Source organism: Akebia trifoliata, chromosome 9 (assembly GCF_017979445.1).
Source record: "Akebia trifoliata isolate Shusen 1 chromosome 9, ASM1797944v1, whole genome shotgun sequence".
NCBI classification, from domain to species: Eukaryota; Viridiplantae; Streptophyta; class Magnoliopsida; order Ranunculales; family Lardizabalaceae; genus Akebia; species Akebia trifoliata.
Genome location: NC_141383.1, coordinates 20,448,149 through 20,461,625, shown reverse-complemented (window position 1 = coordinate 20,461,625; position 13,477 = coordinate 20,448,149). Strand labels below are relative to the sequence as shown.

Genomic DNA, 13,477 nt, shown 5'->3' with positions numbered 1-13,477 from the left:
AATCGATATTTCAAGTACTAAAATTTTGATTAAAAAAATATATTTTAACATTTAAACTCTCAAAATAGGTTCTTTCGATAAATTTATAAATTTTTTTTTGATAAATAAGATTTAAATTAAAGTATTTTGATAATCATCCCTAATTTGTTCACACAATGTTCGTTTCTCTATACGAAGAATGAGCTATCTATTCGTGTTGAGCGCTCATGAGTTTGTTGCATCCTTGTAGGTTCAATGAAGATATTGCATGTGAGCAATCTAAAGGTGTGTTTGGAAAACGAATATTGAGGGTGAGAATTAGACTTTCAAGATTTGAACTCTCGGGAGTACGACTTTCAAAAGTCCATTATGAAAGTTAAAAACAATTTTGGTGTTTTGTTAGTGAAAATGGTTGGGAGATTGTCGGTGGTGTCAAGGGTTAAGAATAATGATTTTTTGACACCCCCTAACATGGTATGTGCTAGAATCATAGATCTTTTTATTCGGGATACACAACTGCACATATTTATGGGATTGTGTAGTTGTGTACGCCGAGGAAAAAGATATGTGGTTCCAGCCTTTGCCACATCAGTGGGTGTATGTCATAGGGGCATCAGAAAATCACGACTCAAAAAAAAAAAGACTTTTCTCCCAAAAATCAATTATCTTCAAGTTCTTCAACCTAATATTTTTTGAAAAGAAAATTAGTTAAAAGACTATAATATGATATTAGGCTTTCTTTCTAAATACCTGAAATGCATATATAATTATTGCAAAACGGATGTTTTCGGATCAATCATAAATCATGAGAATAGAAATCAAGTTACATCTAAATCTTTGAAACTATGGCATGCCATTTAATACAATTATAAATCATTGAAATGAATCAAAAAGGCCATTGCGAAACTTAGGTAATATAAAAGACATGAGAATGTACATTTTTGGTACTTCGAAAGATATGAAATAAAATTCACTAACTAGTAAATTGATAAGTTATTGTCCAAAAATTAGGGGATATATGCTTAGACTAAAAAACCTTATATTAAGATCTTTGAAGTAATTTTTACTATTTTTAAGATTCTTGATTTTCCGACATCCTCCTCTGACACACACCCCCATATGCCCCTAACGCGGCATGAGTTAGAATCATAGATTTTTTCATCGGAATACACAATTGTACATCCCCATAAATATGTGCAGTTGTCTGTCCCGTGAAAGGAATCTATGATTCTAGCACATGCCACATCAGGGCGAATGGGAGCATATGTCAAAGGAGGGCATCATTTAATTGAGTTGATCTCATTTTCGATCCTTAGCGTTCAATTCTTCTAGAAAATATTTATTTTTTACCCAAAAATATTAATTACTTTTTTTTTGAAGGTTGGAGACTAAGGTTTAAGATGAGAATTATAAAAAAAAAAAATAAATAAGTAAATAAAAGATTTAGAAAGCAGACCTATCTGTCGCAATTTTATTATAAAAACTCTCATACTTCATACGTTTGTTTATTATCTGCACAAACCTTCCTTTATGAATCCGATTACCATGACTAACTTAATAAGATTTCAAATCTTACTAAGGGTGATTGTGTCCACATGGATTGTCAAATTAGCAATTCAACACCAAAGTCTACTAAATTTCACGGAAAAAATCAGATTTGAAAACTACTTCAAAAAATAAAACCTTTTTGAACTTGATCGTAGATGTTGTCAAACTCTCAAATTTAAAACTAAAATTCAACTGTGAAAATTAACTATTTTTTTTTTTTTAATTCTTAGAATTTGACCTTTATAATCATGTGCAATAGATCATGTTTTTGGATGCTAAAAATTGATGTGGTTAGAATATGACCTGTTGAGAAAAAAAGGTCAAAACATGGAAGGGTAAATCTAAACCTTAAATCACCCTAAATATTTACCATATGAAAGCTGGTCGGGTCATACCCGAAATCCGATCCATTTTAATATGATACATGTCCAGAATCCAGATCAAGGATTTGGGCTCCCCATTAGGACTCAATCCATTAATGACCGATTCAATAATTTTTCGGATCAGATCTAAATCCAATAAGACATGGTCTTATAGTTCGTGGAAAATTATATAAATTGTAGTATTGATTTTATCTATGTATATGATGTATTTCTATATTTTATTTTGACTTATTCGGATCCGGATCAGATGTAATTGATACCAGATCAAAGTTGGGTCCCAATATTAAGATCCGATGCCATATGCATTAAGTATCAATAGATTCCAAATCCAATCCATTTATTATCAGTTTGGTCCTAGATCAACCCGATTCGGTTTAAATCAGATCAATCGAAGGCCCTATTTGGATTAGGTCCTAGCAACAAAGTCTCATTATATTTGACCTTGTGCTACTCATTCAATGGATCGGGTTCGTATTGAATTGGAACGGACCTCATCTCATATTCATTTCAGATTCGACCCAATCTGAAAGATCAATATTTTTTAATTGATAAAAGTCTATATAAAATATAGCATACATCATATATCTAAATATCTAAATAAAATATCAAATATACATTTTTTTTTTTTTAATATTTCAAATAACGATTCGAATCAATATTGACCCAATAGGTTATTGGATCAGGTCATGATGGATTCCATTTCAAGTCTCATCAAATCCATTTACAGCTCTATTTATGTATCCTTAATGCTTATATTTGTCAGGCAAAACTGAAAACAGTTTATTTATAAATTAATGATTTTTTTTTTTTTTTACAATTATATTTAAAAATCCAATCTTTCCATAGGTAAAGTTGATAACGGATCAGATGTGGATCAGGTTATCCAATTAGGTTAAGATATCCGTATCCAATCATTTGTCCAGCTTTTTAAAGCATAAACAATATCCAACTTGTACCTGACCCCAAATCCTTGAATAAACACTTAAAAACTGGATCGGATTTTGGTTTTGATCCGATCCATTGATAACTTCCCTGCAATCATACATGGACCCTAATTGTCGAAGAAAACGTGAAGTTCAAACTAAGTTTTGTTTCAGTCAATTTTTCTTTGAAAACGAAAGAAATACATGAAAATCACTGGAAAGAATACTGCACCTTAGGCGTCATTTTCTGCCTTCATTTCCATGACACTGTTGTTCGATAGAGATCTTGAAGCAATGTGAGAAAATAGCGCGAAATCAAAGATTAGGTATTTTGATTATTTCTTGTAAGAACTTCTGCTGCCTTTTAGTCTTTAATCTCTACATTGGTGTCTCGCCCAAGATTCGGGTACTGTCAGTAATAGCCAACGCCTTTCAACCCCGTATCTGTCGGTTGCCCACCGTCATCTTTGCCAAGAAATACAAGCCGACCTGCATATGGTTACGTTTAGGAGACATAAAAATTGACTAGAAAAATTTCCAACGTACCCTTGGAAAGTATAAATCAATGCGTTAAGATGTTTGACATGCATATAATGAAAAAACATTCCAGACTCATTACATTACAGTTGAACCCTAACCTATAGATTATGGAAAATGGGCTAATTTTCTTTCTTTTCTTCTTCTAAGCATATATGACAAATATATCTTCATGATGCATGATCATTTTTTTTTATCGGTGAAGGATGTATGATCATGGTTATCTGGGTGGCTTAAGAAGCCTCAATGCAGTCCTCACCAGGAGTGTCAACGGGCCAGTCTGAGGCCTGGCATTTGATAAATATTAAATGAAATTATACATACATGGGAACCGTTTGGAGGCCCTAAAGAAAGCCAAACATTTTTGAAAATAGGGGTTAGAAGCATAGAGATCATCCTCACAAAAAATCAGCTCATTCCAGAACTTCTAACCTTAGTTTACAAGTTGAAGAATCGTGGACCGTCTGATTTTTATAAACCACTTTTGATGAGGTTAGAGGTTTCAGAATAGGCTGATTTTTTGTGAGGATGATCTCTATGATGTAGAGATCATCCTCACAAAAAATCAGGCCATTCTGAAACCTCTAACCCATTATTGAAAAAATACTTGGCTCTCTTTAAGGCCACCGAACGCCACCCTATATATATATATATATATATATATATATATATATATTATTTGGATATCTCGAGGAGAAAAATATATGGTTGAGTGGTTTTGAGTATCTTTTTATGAGTCAATTTAGCACGGCTCATTTCAAATAGACCTGGCCGAATCCGACTTAGGCCCACAAACCGACGCCCATCTCACATAATCAAAACACAATTTAGTCAAGTTGTGGAGAGGGTCTAGAGACTAATGTATAGAAACAATATGGAATCCACTTCCCTGTGATTTCAGTCCAGAAACAAAACTTAGGAGCCTCGAATCCCCAGAAGGCATGCAAAAACACAATCACAAAGAAAAAAACTCACATGCATTATACAACTCCTTAGCTTAGAGTACGAATCAAAACTTGGAAATGAAACAACAGGAAGAAAGAGACTGATGCACATACCATCTCGACGAATGGCAATCTCTCTTATACGCCTAGCAAGTCCAGTTATCGGATCACTAAAGATCTTGGTCTCCAAGTTCCCCTCCAAATATAAAATAGAGCTACAAAAACAGAGGCAAAATATATGTATATACTGCATTGGCCATGATTAAATTGATATGTGATAATTTCAAAGACGTGAAAATAACGAAAGCATATTTTCTAATTGACAGATCCCACAATTTTTTTTTTTTTTTTTACGTAACTTTCTTTTCTAAAGGTTTTGTTATATAACTAGAGCCCCCACAAATATAATCTATTCATAGTATTAACCTTTTGTCTTTTTTCGGGAAAACAAATTCTAAAAAATCTAGGTTTGGAGCTCACTTAGTTTTCTCGTCTACAGAAATAAATCCCAATTCATGGGATATACAATATTAAAGCACCTTCTCTACTCAATATGACTACTTTTTTGTATCAATCTGATCTCAACACCACCACCATCATCATCAACACACCCTATTTCTTTATAGGTTTTATTGTAGATTATTGTCATCCTTTAATCCACTGTTAGAGTGCTTGTCTTTATTTTTTTCTCTTCTTCTATTTGTTTGATGTTTTATTTGTGAAACCTGATACTCATATTGTTTCAGTTTCTTGATTGGTCAGTTATATTACCTACTTTACTGCATCTTGTGTCACTGGATCCATGTGGCTATTATTAACCACCATGAATTTAATTTCGGGTGTTAGAACAACAAAACCAAAAACTTCACAAAAAGGAGATGGCGAAAGCACGCTAAAAGATGGAATATAATAAGAATTACAAGAAGATGAAGACAGACTTCTATTATTTCTCTAACACATTTTTTGGGTGTTTTGACCGATTGCTTAAATCTCATACAAGTTAGTACGATGAGCAAATCATAGTGTAAATCTAACTCAGATGTCTTCCAAAGTCATATTGGTCTCGTCCAAGATCTAAAACCATGCTCTCGCTCTAACAGACAATCAGATTCCATGTGCTTCTATTTAATATATAACAACACCAATGACAAAATTCCCCCTTTGGAACCCTCAATGCGTAACCAAACTCTTACTCCTAATCTACTAAAAAGAAGGTCAACATTCTACCACATAGACTTTCGTACAAGAAACATAAGGAACCCACTCACAAATCAATCAACAGAGCAAAATTACACTTAAGAAGCTCAAGGTTATGATGAAAACAAATCTCAATCCCAAACAACCAAAGCATTTTTTTATACAGAAAAGTCAATTCAGGATTTCACAAAATCCTGGATTGACCAATGGCAGGACTTTGTGTGCATTGAGGGCTTCCCCAAGGTGGGTATTTTTATAAATTGGGGAAGACCTCAATACATGCGACATGAAATCCTGGATTGACTTTTCTGTGAACAGAAAATTTCACCAAATGTAAATACCTAGAAGTATAAACAATTATCAGACATTAAAAAATAAATAAATCAATTTAAATTAATATTAATAAATTATAAATTTAAAAAAAAAAAAAAAAAAAAACTAAATCCGAGTAATTTGAGCAAAATCAAAGAACCCAGCCACATGAAGAACATTTCTAAGGATTTAACGCTGCATTCTCACCATGGGCTGCTGATAGAATGTTAAAATAAATAAAAACAATAACATAAGATATAAAAAATTAAAAGAGGGGTGGAATCATTTCTCACCCTGGTTTCACATTCTTCATGGCAAGTCCGCCCAATCTCTCCGGATAAATAGCAACCCTATGCCATTGAACAGCGCACCGATCCGCATATTCCCTCGGCTCTTCATTATCCAATGGCCTTCGATTGTTCCTAATTCCACCAGTTCCAAGCGAAAACAGAGTCACAACGCGACCACTCTTCAACCTCTTCTGCACTGGGATTTGCCCAACTTGCCCAACTAAAATCGCCTAAAAATAACAAAAACCCTAAAAAACTGACCCTTTGAGAAGAACCCTAAAGTGGTCTTAAATGAATTTACCTTGTAAACCCCAACATCCAATCCATTCTCCAGAGGTCTCTGAAAGATGGGTCTTCGCTGGTTCGAATCTGTCGTTGATGAAGAAGAAGAAGAGGACGAGTTGATGTCTGGTACTTCGAGTGTGGAATCGTTGGAGTCAGAATCGCTATTCGAGGTGAAATTGGTGGAGAAATTCATGGTGAGTTGATAGGGTTTTTTGGACCTCTTCTGCACTGGGATTTGCCCAACTTGCCCAACTAAAATCGCCTAAAAATAACAAAAACCCTAAAAAACTGACCCTATAAAAGAACCCTAAAGTCGTCTTAAATGAATTTACCTTGTAAACCCCAACATCCAATCCATTCTCCAGAGGTCTTTGAAAGATGGGTCTACGCTGGTTCGAATCTGTCGTTGATGAAGAAGAAGAAGAGGACGAGTTGATGTCTGGTACTTCGAGTGTGGAATCGTTGGAGTCAGAATCGCTGTTCGAGGTGAAATTGGTGGAGAAATTCATGGCGAGTTGATAGAGCTTTTGAGTGGAGAGAAGAGAACGAGAGAGTCTTTTGGACAAAGAAGCCATGGAAGAGGAGGAGGTCGCCATTTCTGAAGGTTTTGTTCTCCTCTGATCTTGGCTTAAACCCTTACAAAAACCCTTCCCAACCCAAGTAGTTTTTTAAAAACCAGGTATTACCGAGTTGACTCGTCCGAGTGGTTGAGTCAAATCAGTTTAAATTTATTTAATAGGGAAAATTATAAAAAATATATATATAATTATTTATTAAAAATAATATTTGAAAAGAAAAAAAAAAAGATACTAATTACATCATTGGACCACCTGTCAAACTAGACCTTATAGTTATGTTGCACGATTGCAAATCAACTTTGACTAGGTTCCTAAGCTCGTAACAATTGAAAATCCAATCATTAAAAATTGGAGATTAAAGTTAGATTTCCAAATGTTGTGGGGGGCAACTAAGAGTGGAAAAACATTTTGTGAAGGTAATAATGGCAGATTTTTTTATCCACCGTTAAAATCTGTTGCAATAGCTCACTAATCCCATAGATTTTCAATGTTTCTTTTATGTGATGGAACAAATAAATATGTCCTTAATTGTTTTGGCAAGTAAGGGTCGAATTCACAGGGAAATGGGGATTATCAAATTTAACAAGAATTAAAATGCAAGAAATTAAAATTGTGATGATGTTTTCATAGCAATTAATTAAAGTGGAATAGATTTATAAAATTAAATGATTAGGGAAGTCTAGGGTTATTGATTCCACTAAGAGACAAGGATTGAATTATTCATGTAATCCCCTAAATTCTAGTCTTTCTATAACTCAAATCAAGATCAAGCAATTGATCTTGATTCGGAAGATGGTTTGATTAGGTCGGATTTGATTTGTAATTAAATGGGCCAAGATCTCCTTCCTTTCTTGTGTGATATCTACCAATTATCCTCCATCAAGGTGAGCATTATCCATAAAGGGACTGAACCCAATAATGAAGGATCACACTTTGCCTCATGGGTATAGAATATATATATAATAATGAAAATTCAAGTAAAAAAAATGAAGAGAGACATATTTAAGCATTAATAAATTTAAGGACAAGAATTTAAAGAATTATACATAAATTAAACTTGATATTGGCTTCCTCAATTTCCCAAGAGGAGAGAGTTTAACCAATTATCTTTATAAGAACAAAATAAGAAAATAAAAACAAGAGTCTTGAAATCTTGATCTTGAATTGATTGTAGAACTTGATGTACACCCTCTTTTTATCCTCCAAAAATTACAAAAATAAAATAAAGAACTTAACTGAAAAATAAAAGAGAAGAGGATGGGGGATGAGAGATATGGGATGGCATAGGAATGTTTGTGTAGAGAGTGACTTAGGGTATTTGTAGAACAAATGGAGGGATTAATTTAACACTTTGTTGAAATGTGAGATATGAAATTGATGAGAAATTTCGGAAGCTTTGTTTGGTGGTTGGATTTATTTAATATTTTGTTGAGACCTATTAGAGGGAATCAATGAGAAAATTAAGGAAATATTTTTGTGAAAAATAATTGAAGAGTTTGGGTTGGGTTTGATTATGAATTTTTAATGAATTGAGCTTGAGCATAAGCTTTGGGATTTTGTATTTGAGTTGATTTTGGTGGTTTAAGAACCTCCTCAACTATTTCAGTATGCGATCCCATTTTGCCTTGGATCGTATTTATTGCAACCACTTCATCAAATCCTTGATCATCACATTCTTTTGTTCAATCCATTTTATCGTGTTGCAAAAAATAATAGTCGAAATGAATAATAACTGCAATGAAAGTGAAATGAACATATTCAATTTTGCTTCTTGACTTTCCCACATTCATCTTTTGTTCTTCGAATCTTGTTGATCTTTAATTGATAATCTACAAAAATATACTAAAAATTAGAATTTTTAACTATCATTTATTTACGTAATTTATACTATGATTAAACTAAAAATACATGTACAACCCCGTTTGAACTAAATGCAAAATTGCACATACAAATACTAGAGTTATGATAAAAAAGTCTATTAAGTGTCGTAATTAATATAGAGAAAATATGAATATTTCGACACTTATCAATAGACTTTGAAAATTCTTGTGAGGGCAACTACCCTCATAGCCCCCATTGTAAATTCGCCCTACTCTACGTTCTTGTACTCTTTTATTAGTTATCTCAACCAACGTTTTTTTATATTATTTCTTATTAATGTAGACACCTCATATTAGATTCATCCTAATTTATTGACTCGTGTTGACAGCTCACCAAAAGCTCCGAAATGAGTTTTAAATTACTATAAAGTGCTTCGAGATGAACTTAAACTATTATACACTCTAAGAAGAGTATAAGCTATCAAATGCTCTGAAATGAGTTAAAACTACATGTAAAGGAGGATCTAACTTTTTGTCTTATTTTTACCTAACACCTTTTAAAATTCCAAAATTGGAAAGTTGGAGAGAGGGGGGTGATGAGATTTTTGAAGCATTTAGCAGGAATTACCACCAAACATAAAGATCTCTCAAACACTACAACAATTGGATGAAAGTGAAGAAATGTTAATGTCAAGAAAACTAAGGAAAATTGAATGCCAAGTCCTTGAATGGGGACAACTTGTTAGACTAAAGTCTCAATAGACTATATTGGGGAAACTAGAATTATATTCAACTTAATTAATGTGAACAAGTATTATAAGTAACTTAGAGAGGATGATACACAATTAAAAATATTCTTTCTACTGAGGATTCAAAAGCCTAGTACAAGAAAAGAGCCCAATATCTCAGGTGAAGGTGATTTATATTTTTAGAAAAAAGAGTACATGTTACCTTGGCATTATGACTTTGGGTTTTTGTCGTGCTTACACCTGTTGGTACTTCGGCACTCCTCAACATGGCACGTCACTTCTAGAAATATGCAAAAAATATATATATAGTCTGTCCAATTTCAGTAAGATAAAATGAAGTGTTTATTAATGAAAAAAGAATGTAAAATCAAGTAAAGATTCACTATATATAAATAATAATGTTTGGGGTCCTTAAAACTCCTTCTATGATATCAAATAATTTATGTTAAGACTAACATACATGGACATAATTTTAACTTTTCAAAATTTTTTTTTTTTTTTTGGCAATTAGATTTTCCAATCAACTCTCCGAGACTTGTAGTTTTTTTGTTTTTTTTTTTCTATCTTTCATATCAAACAATTTGCACATCTTTTTCTTTTTCTTTCCTTTTCTTTACGTATCTCTATTTTAAGAAAATAATAGGTATTCATGTAAATACAAACTCTAAAATAATTGTTGTGTTGTGTATATATATATGGATTAGGATCTGTAACACATAAAGCTACTCATAAAGCTACAATGTGTTTTGTCTTATATGGACAAAAATGTTTGGAATGGGCTGATTTTTTGTGAGGATGATCTCTATGGTGAGGAGATCATCCTTGCCAAAAATCAACCCATTATGAAACTTCTAACCCCATGTTTACAAGTTGAAAATTTTAATCCGTCCAATTTTTGTAAATCAATTTTGATGGTGTTAGAAGTTTTGGAATAGAATGATTTTTTGCAAGGATAATTCCCTCACCACAGAGATCATCCTCACAAAAAATCTGCCCATTCCGAACCTTTTTTCTCACATGAGACAAAAACGTTGTAGCTTTATGCGTAACTTTATGTGTCTACGGAACCCGACCCTATATATATATTACTTTTTGTATAAACGAGTCTCCTTATTCTAATTTTCAGAAGTTTGTGCCAAATATAAAACAACACCCCGAGCCTTGGCACCTGTGTGACATGTCTAGGCAACACTGGTACACATGATTTTCTACCAACATGGAACAACAAATCAATGTCATTATGAGATTGATTGAGACACAATAAATATCATTTTTTATTTTTTGATAGGTAAGAAACCATAGAATAGGGGTGTCAATGGGTTGGTTCTGGTTCAGTTCCTAAGAAACTTAGAAGCTTAACCATTATATTTATCTTAGTGCCAATTCTTGTTGGTTTTGGGTCTGAATTCAAAATAAATGGAATCAAAATGGTCAAAAAACACGGGTACCCATCAGTTCCGATTCTCAAAAATCAAATGGGAAAAAAAGTATTTCTAATCATTGTAAAAAAAAAAAGAGCAAATAATCCACAAAATTATTAACTTAGTTTTAATTTGTTACACTAAATTTTATTTTATTTAAAAGTAATAATTTTTTAAAAGAAATAGCTCATTTTAGGCTCCAATCGCTAAGTTTTATGAAAAAATGAAAAAATGAAAAACTTTATAGAAGATACATTAATTTTGAATAAAAGAATATCTTAAATCATATATAGTATAAAAAGAAATGGCTACATAAATCAATCGCAGGTACCCATTGGATAGAACCTAACAGTTCATTTCCATTTTAAACCTGGTTATAATAAAAAAGGATCTAGAATTAGGGTTTTTGATTTCGGTCTCAATTCGATTAAATGGGTACCCCTTCAAACCCCTACCATAGATATCCCAACATGACTATTTAATAAATTATTAAATGGTATAAGAGACTATCAGGATGAAACCAATATGTGCTAACAATCCAAATCATCTAATTGATAGGGAAATCTCAATATCTTATGGACGGACCACAACCCAAAATTAGAAACAATCACATGATCTTAATGACATGTTGATTCCTTGGAACAAGATGAGCAATGTAGTTAAATGGCACAGGCGAAAAACGAAGATCCCTATAAGTATGAGACATAACAACTCCTACATTAGAGTGAAATGTTTCTCTATCAAATTGTTGATTTTCTCAAACCATGATTTTTATACAGAAATTGTCATTTGAGATCCCAAATTCCTTTCAAAATCTTTTTTTTTATTATTTGAAATGCTTCCCTTGGAAAATTTCTGACAATGGAGAAGCTCATGTCAAAGGGAATCTCTTTGACTAATTTCTAATTCATTTGTAACTCAAGTGGTGAATAGGGCTAATCACATTCTAATTCACTGTTCTTATTCTCGAGAGGTGGGGTCTCATTTTTTCTTTCTATTCTGCATGTCTTGGTGTTTTTCCTCCTAGATCTTGGACGTATGCCATTGTTGGAACCTAAATGCACGTTCACTTGAGAAGATAATCTTTTGGTCTCTAGTCCCATTTATTGGTTGTTACGAATCTAGTTGAAGTGGAATAATAGGAACTTTAAAGGAAATGAGCACTCCTTACATGAAGTTTTCACATCAATCAAAGAGATGATTTTCTATTAGAGCGAGATCTACAAAGAATTCAAAGGATTTTTTTTCAAAGATTTCTTATTTGAATGTGACACTTTTGCGAATCATGATATTTTAGTTGCCTTACATTTGTTCATTTTATTTTTATTTTTTTACTTTTCTTTGTTACTGTCGTTTTGTAAGTGGCCTCCCTAGCCACTTTTTATTTTATTTTATTTCTCTCAAGAAATTTTTTTTCCCGTGAAAAATAAAAAACAAAAAACAAAATAAAAGGAGGTTAGGTAGACCAACCTAAAACCATGCACCAAACCAGAACCTATAAAAAGAAGTAATCCAAAGCACTTTCTAACTCTTCCCTAGAAACAAGCTCTCATCCCCCCAAAAATTGCTCATAGTGAAGACCGTTGAATTTTTTGAAAGGCATGCATAGCTAAAATTTTTATGATGACTTCTAGCGTCAAATGTTCATTTTCATATATAAAAACATGCTAGGATATATGATCGAGATTTCAACAATTGAAGCAAATTTCCCACACAAAAAAAAAATGCAATCACCTTACTCAAGAAGCTTAAACACAGGATAAAACATGCTAAAAATGCAAGTTAGGTGATACCAAATTTGATCTTGTTTCTCCTTCAATGTTGGTATCAATTACTATTCTTTGGGAGGAAGAAAATCTTATGGAGTTTTCTCCCCTTTGCAGTGTGTTGGGGGATTTGATTGGAGAGGAATAAGAGAGTGTTCCTAGGAGTTGATTCCTCATCTCAGGAGTTCATAATTAATATTCTAAAGTCATTCTTTTGGAGTAAACTATTTTTAGAATTCAAAGGGATTTTCAACCCTTTTGAAAAGTTTGTATTTAGGTAGGAGTATTTGTGTTCCAAGTTTGTTTTGTTTTGTTTTAAGGTTGGTCGCCTTGACTACCTTTTCTACATATATTTTTGTTCCTTTGAATACAATTATATTTATCAAAGAAAAAAAGAAAATGCAAGTATGAGATTAGATAAATTTAATACAAAAAATAAAAAAATAAATCAAAGAAACGAGTAAAAGATCATATAAATTGATTGCAAACACAGTTAATGGATCATCGGATAAATCCCTCCAATGCAGTTATAACATTAACCATCAACATTCAATAATGGGTAATATCTACAACAAATAAAAATAAACCAACTTCTTAAATAGAAGTTATTTATATGAAACATAACTAATGATGAGAATTACTGCAATTTTATTTTGTTTGTAGCAAAAATCTTCGCAGTTCAGGAAAATTAATAAAGACATAAAAGCTTGAAGAGTATATATTAGTTTTTATTTAGATTTATGTT

General features: G+C 32.4%; 1 protein-coding gene across 1 annotated transcript; it reads right to left on the bottom strand.

Moving 5' to 3' along the window:
- Positions 1–2,696: 2,696 nt before the first annotated feature.
- On the bottom strand, positions 2,697–7,050 carry LOC147394558 (Nucleic acid-binding, OB-fold-like protein). Its single transcript, XM_086454645.1, has 4 exons — positions 6,731–7,050; positions 6,117–6,343; positions 4,429–4,529; positions 2,697–3,322 (listed from the first exon to the last, which is right to left on the bottom strand). Exons 1-4 carry the CDS (start codon positions 6,992–6,994, stop codon positions 3,246–3,248), a joined length of 669 nt encoding a protein of 222 aa, XP_086310771.1. The 5' UTR covers positions 6,995–7,050; the 3' UTR covers positions 2,697–3,245.
- Between the last annotated feature and the right edge of the window lie 6,427 nt (positions 7,051–13,477).

Excerpts from the sequence above, each read along its gene's own strand:
- LOC147394558 (XM_086454645.1), bottom strand. The coding sequence starts at position 6,994 with ATGGCGACCTCCTCCTCTTCCATGGCTTCTTTGTCCAAAAGACTCTCT. Across the intron at positions 6,344-6,730 it reads TGGATGTTGGGGTTTACAAG|GCGATTTTAGTTGGGCAAGT; the intron begins GTAAATTCATTT and ends TGTTATTTTTAG. Across the intron at positions 3,323-4,428 it reads GATTGCCATTCGTCGAGATG|GTCGGCTTGTATTTCTTGGC; the intron begins GTATGTGCATCA and ends AACCATATGCAG.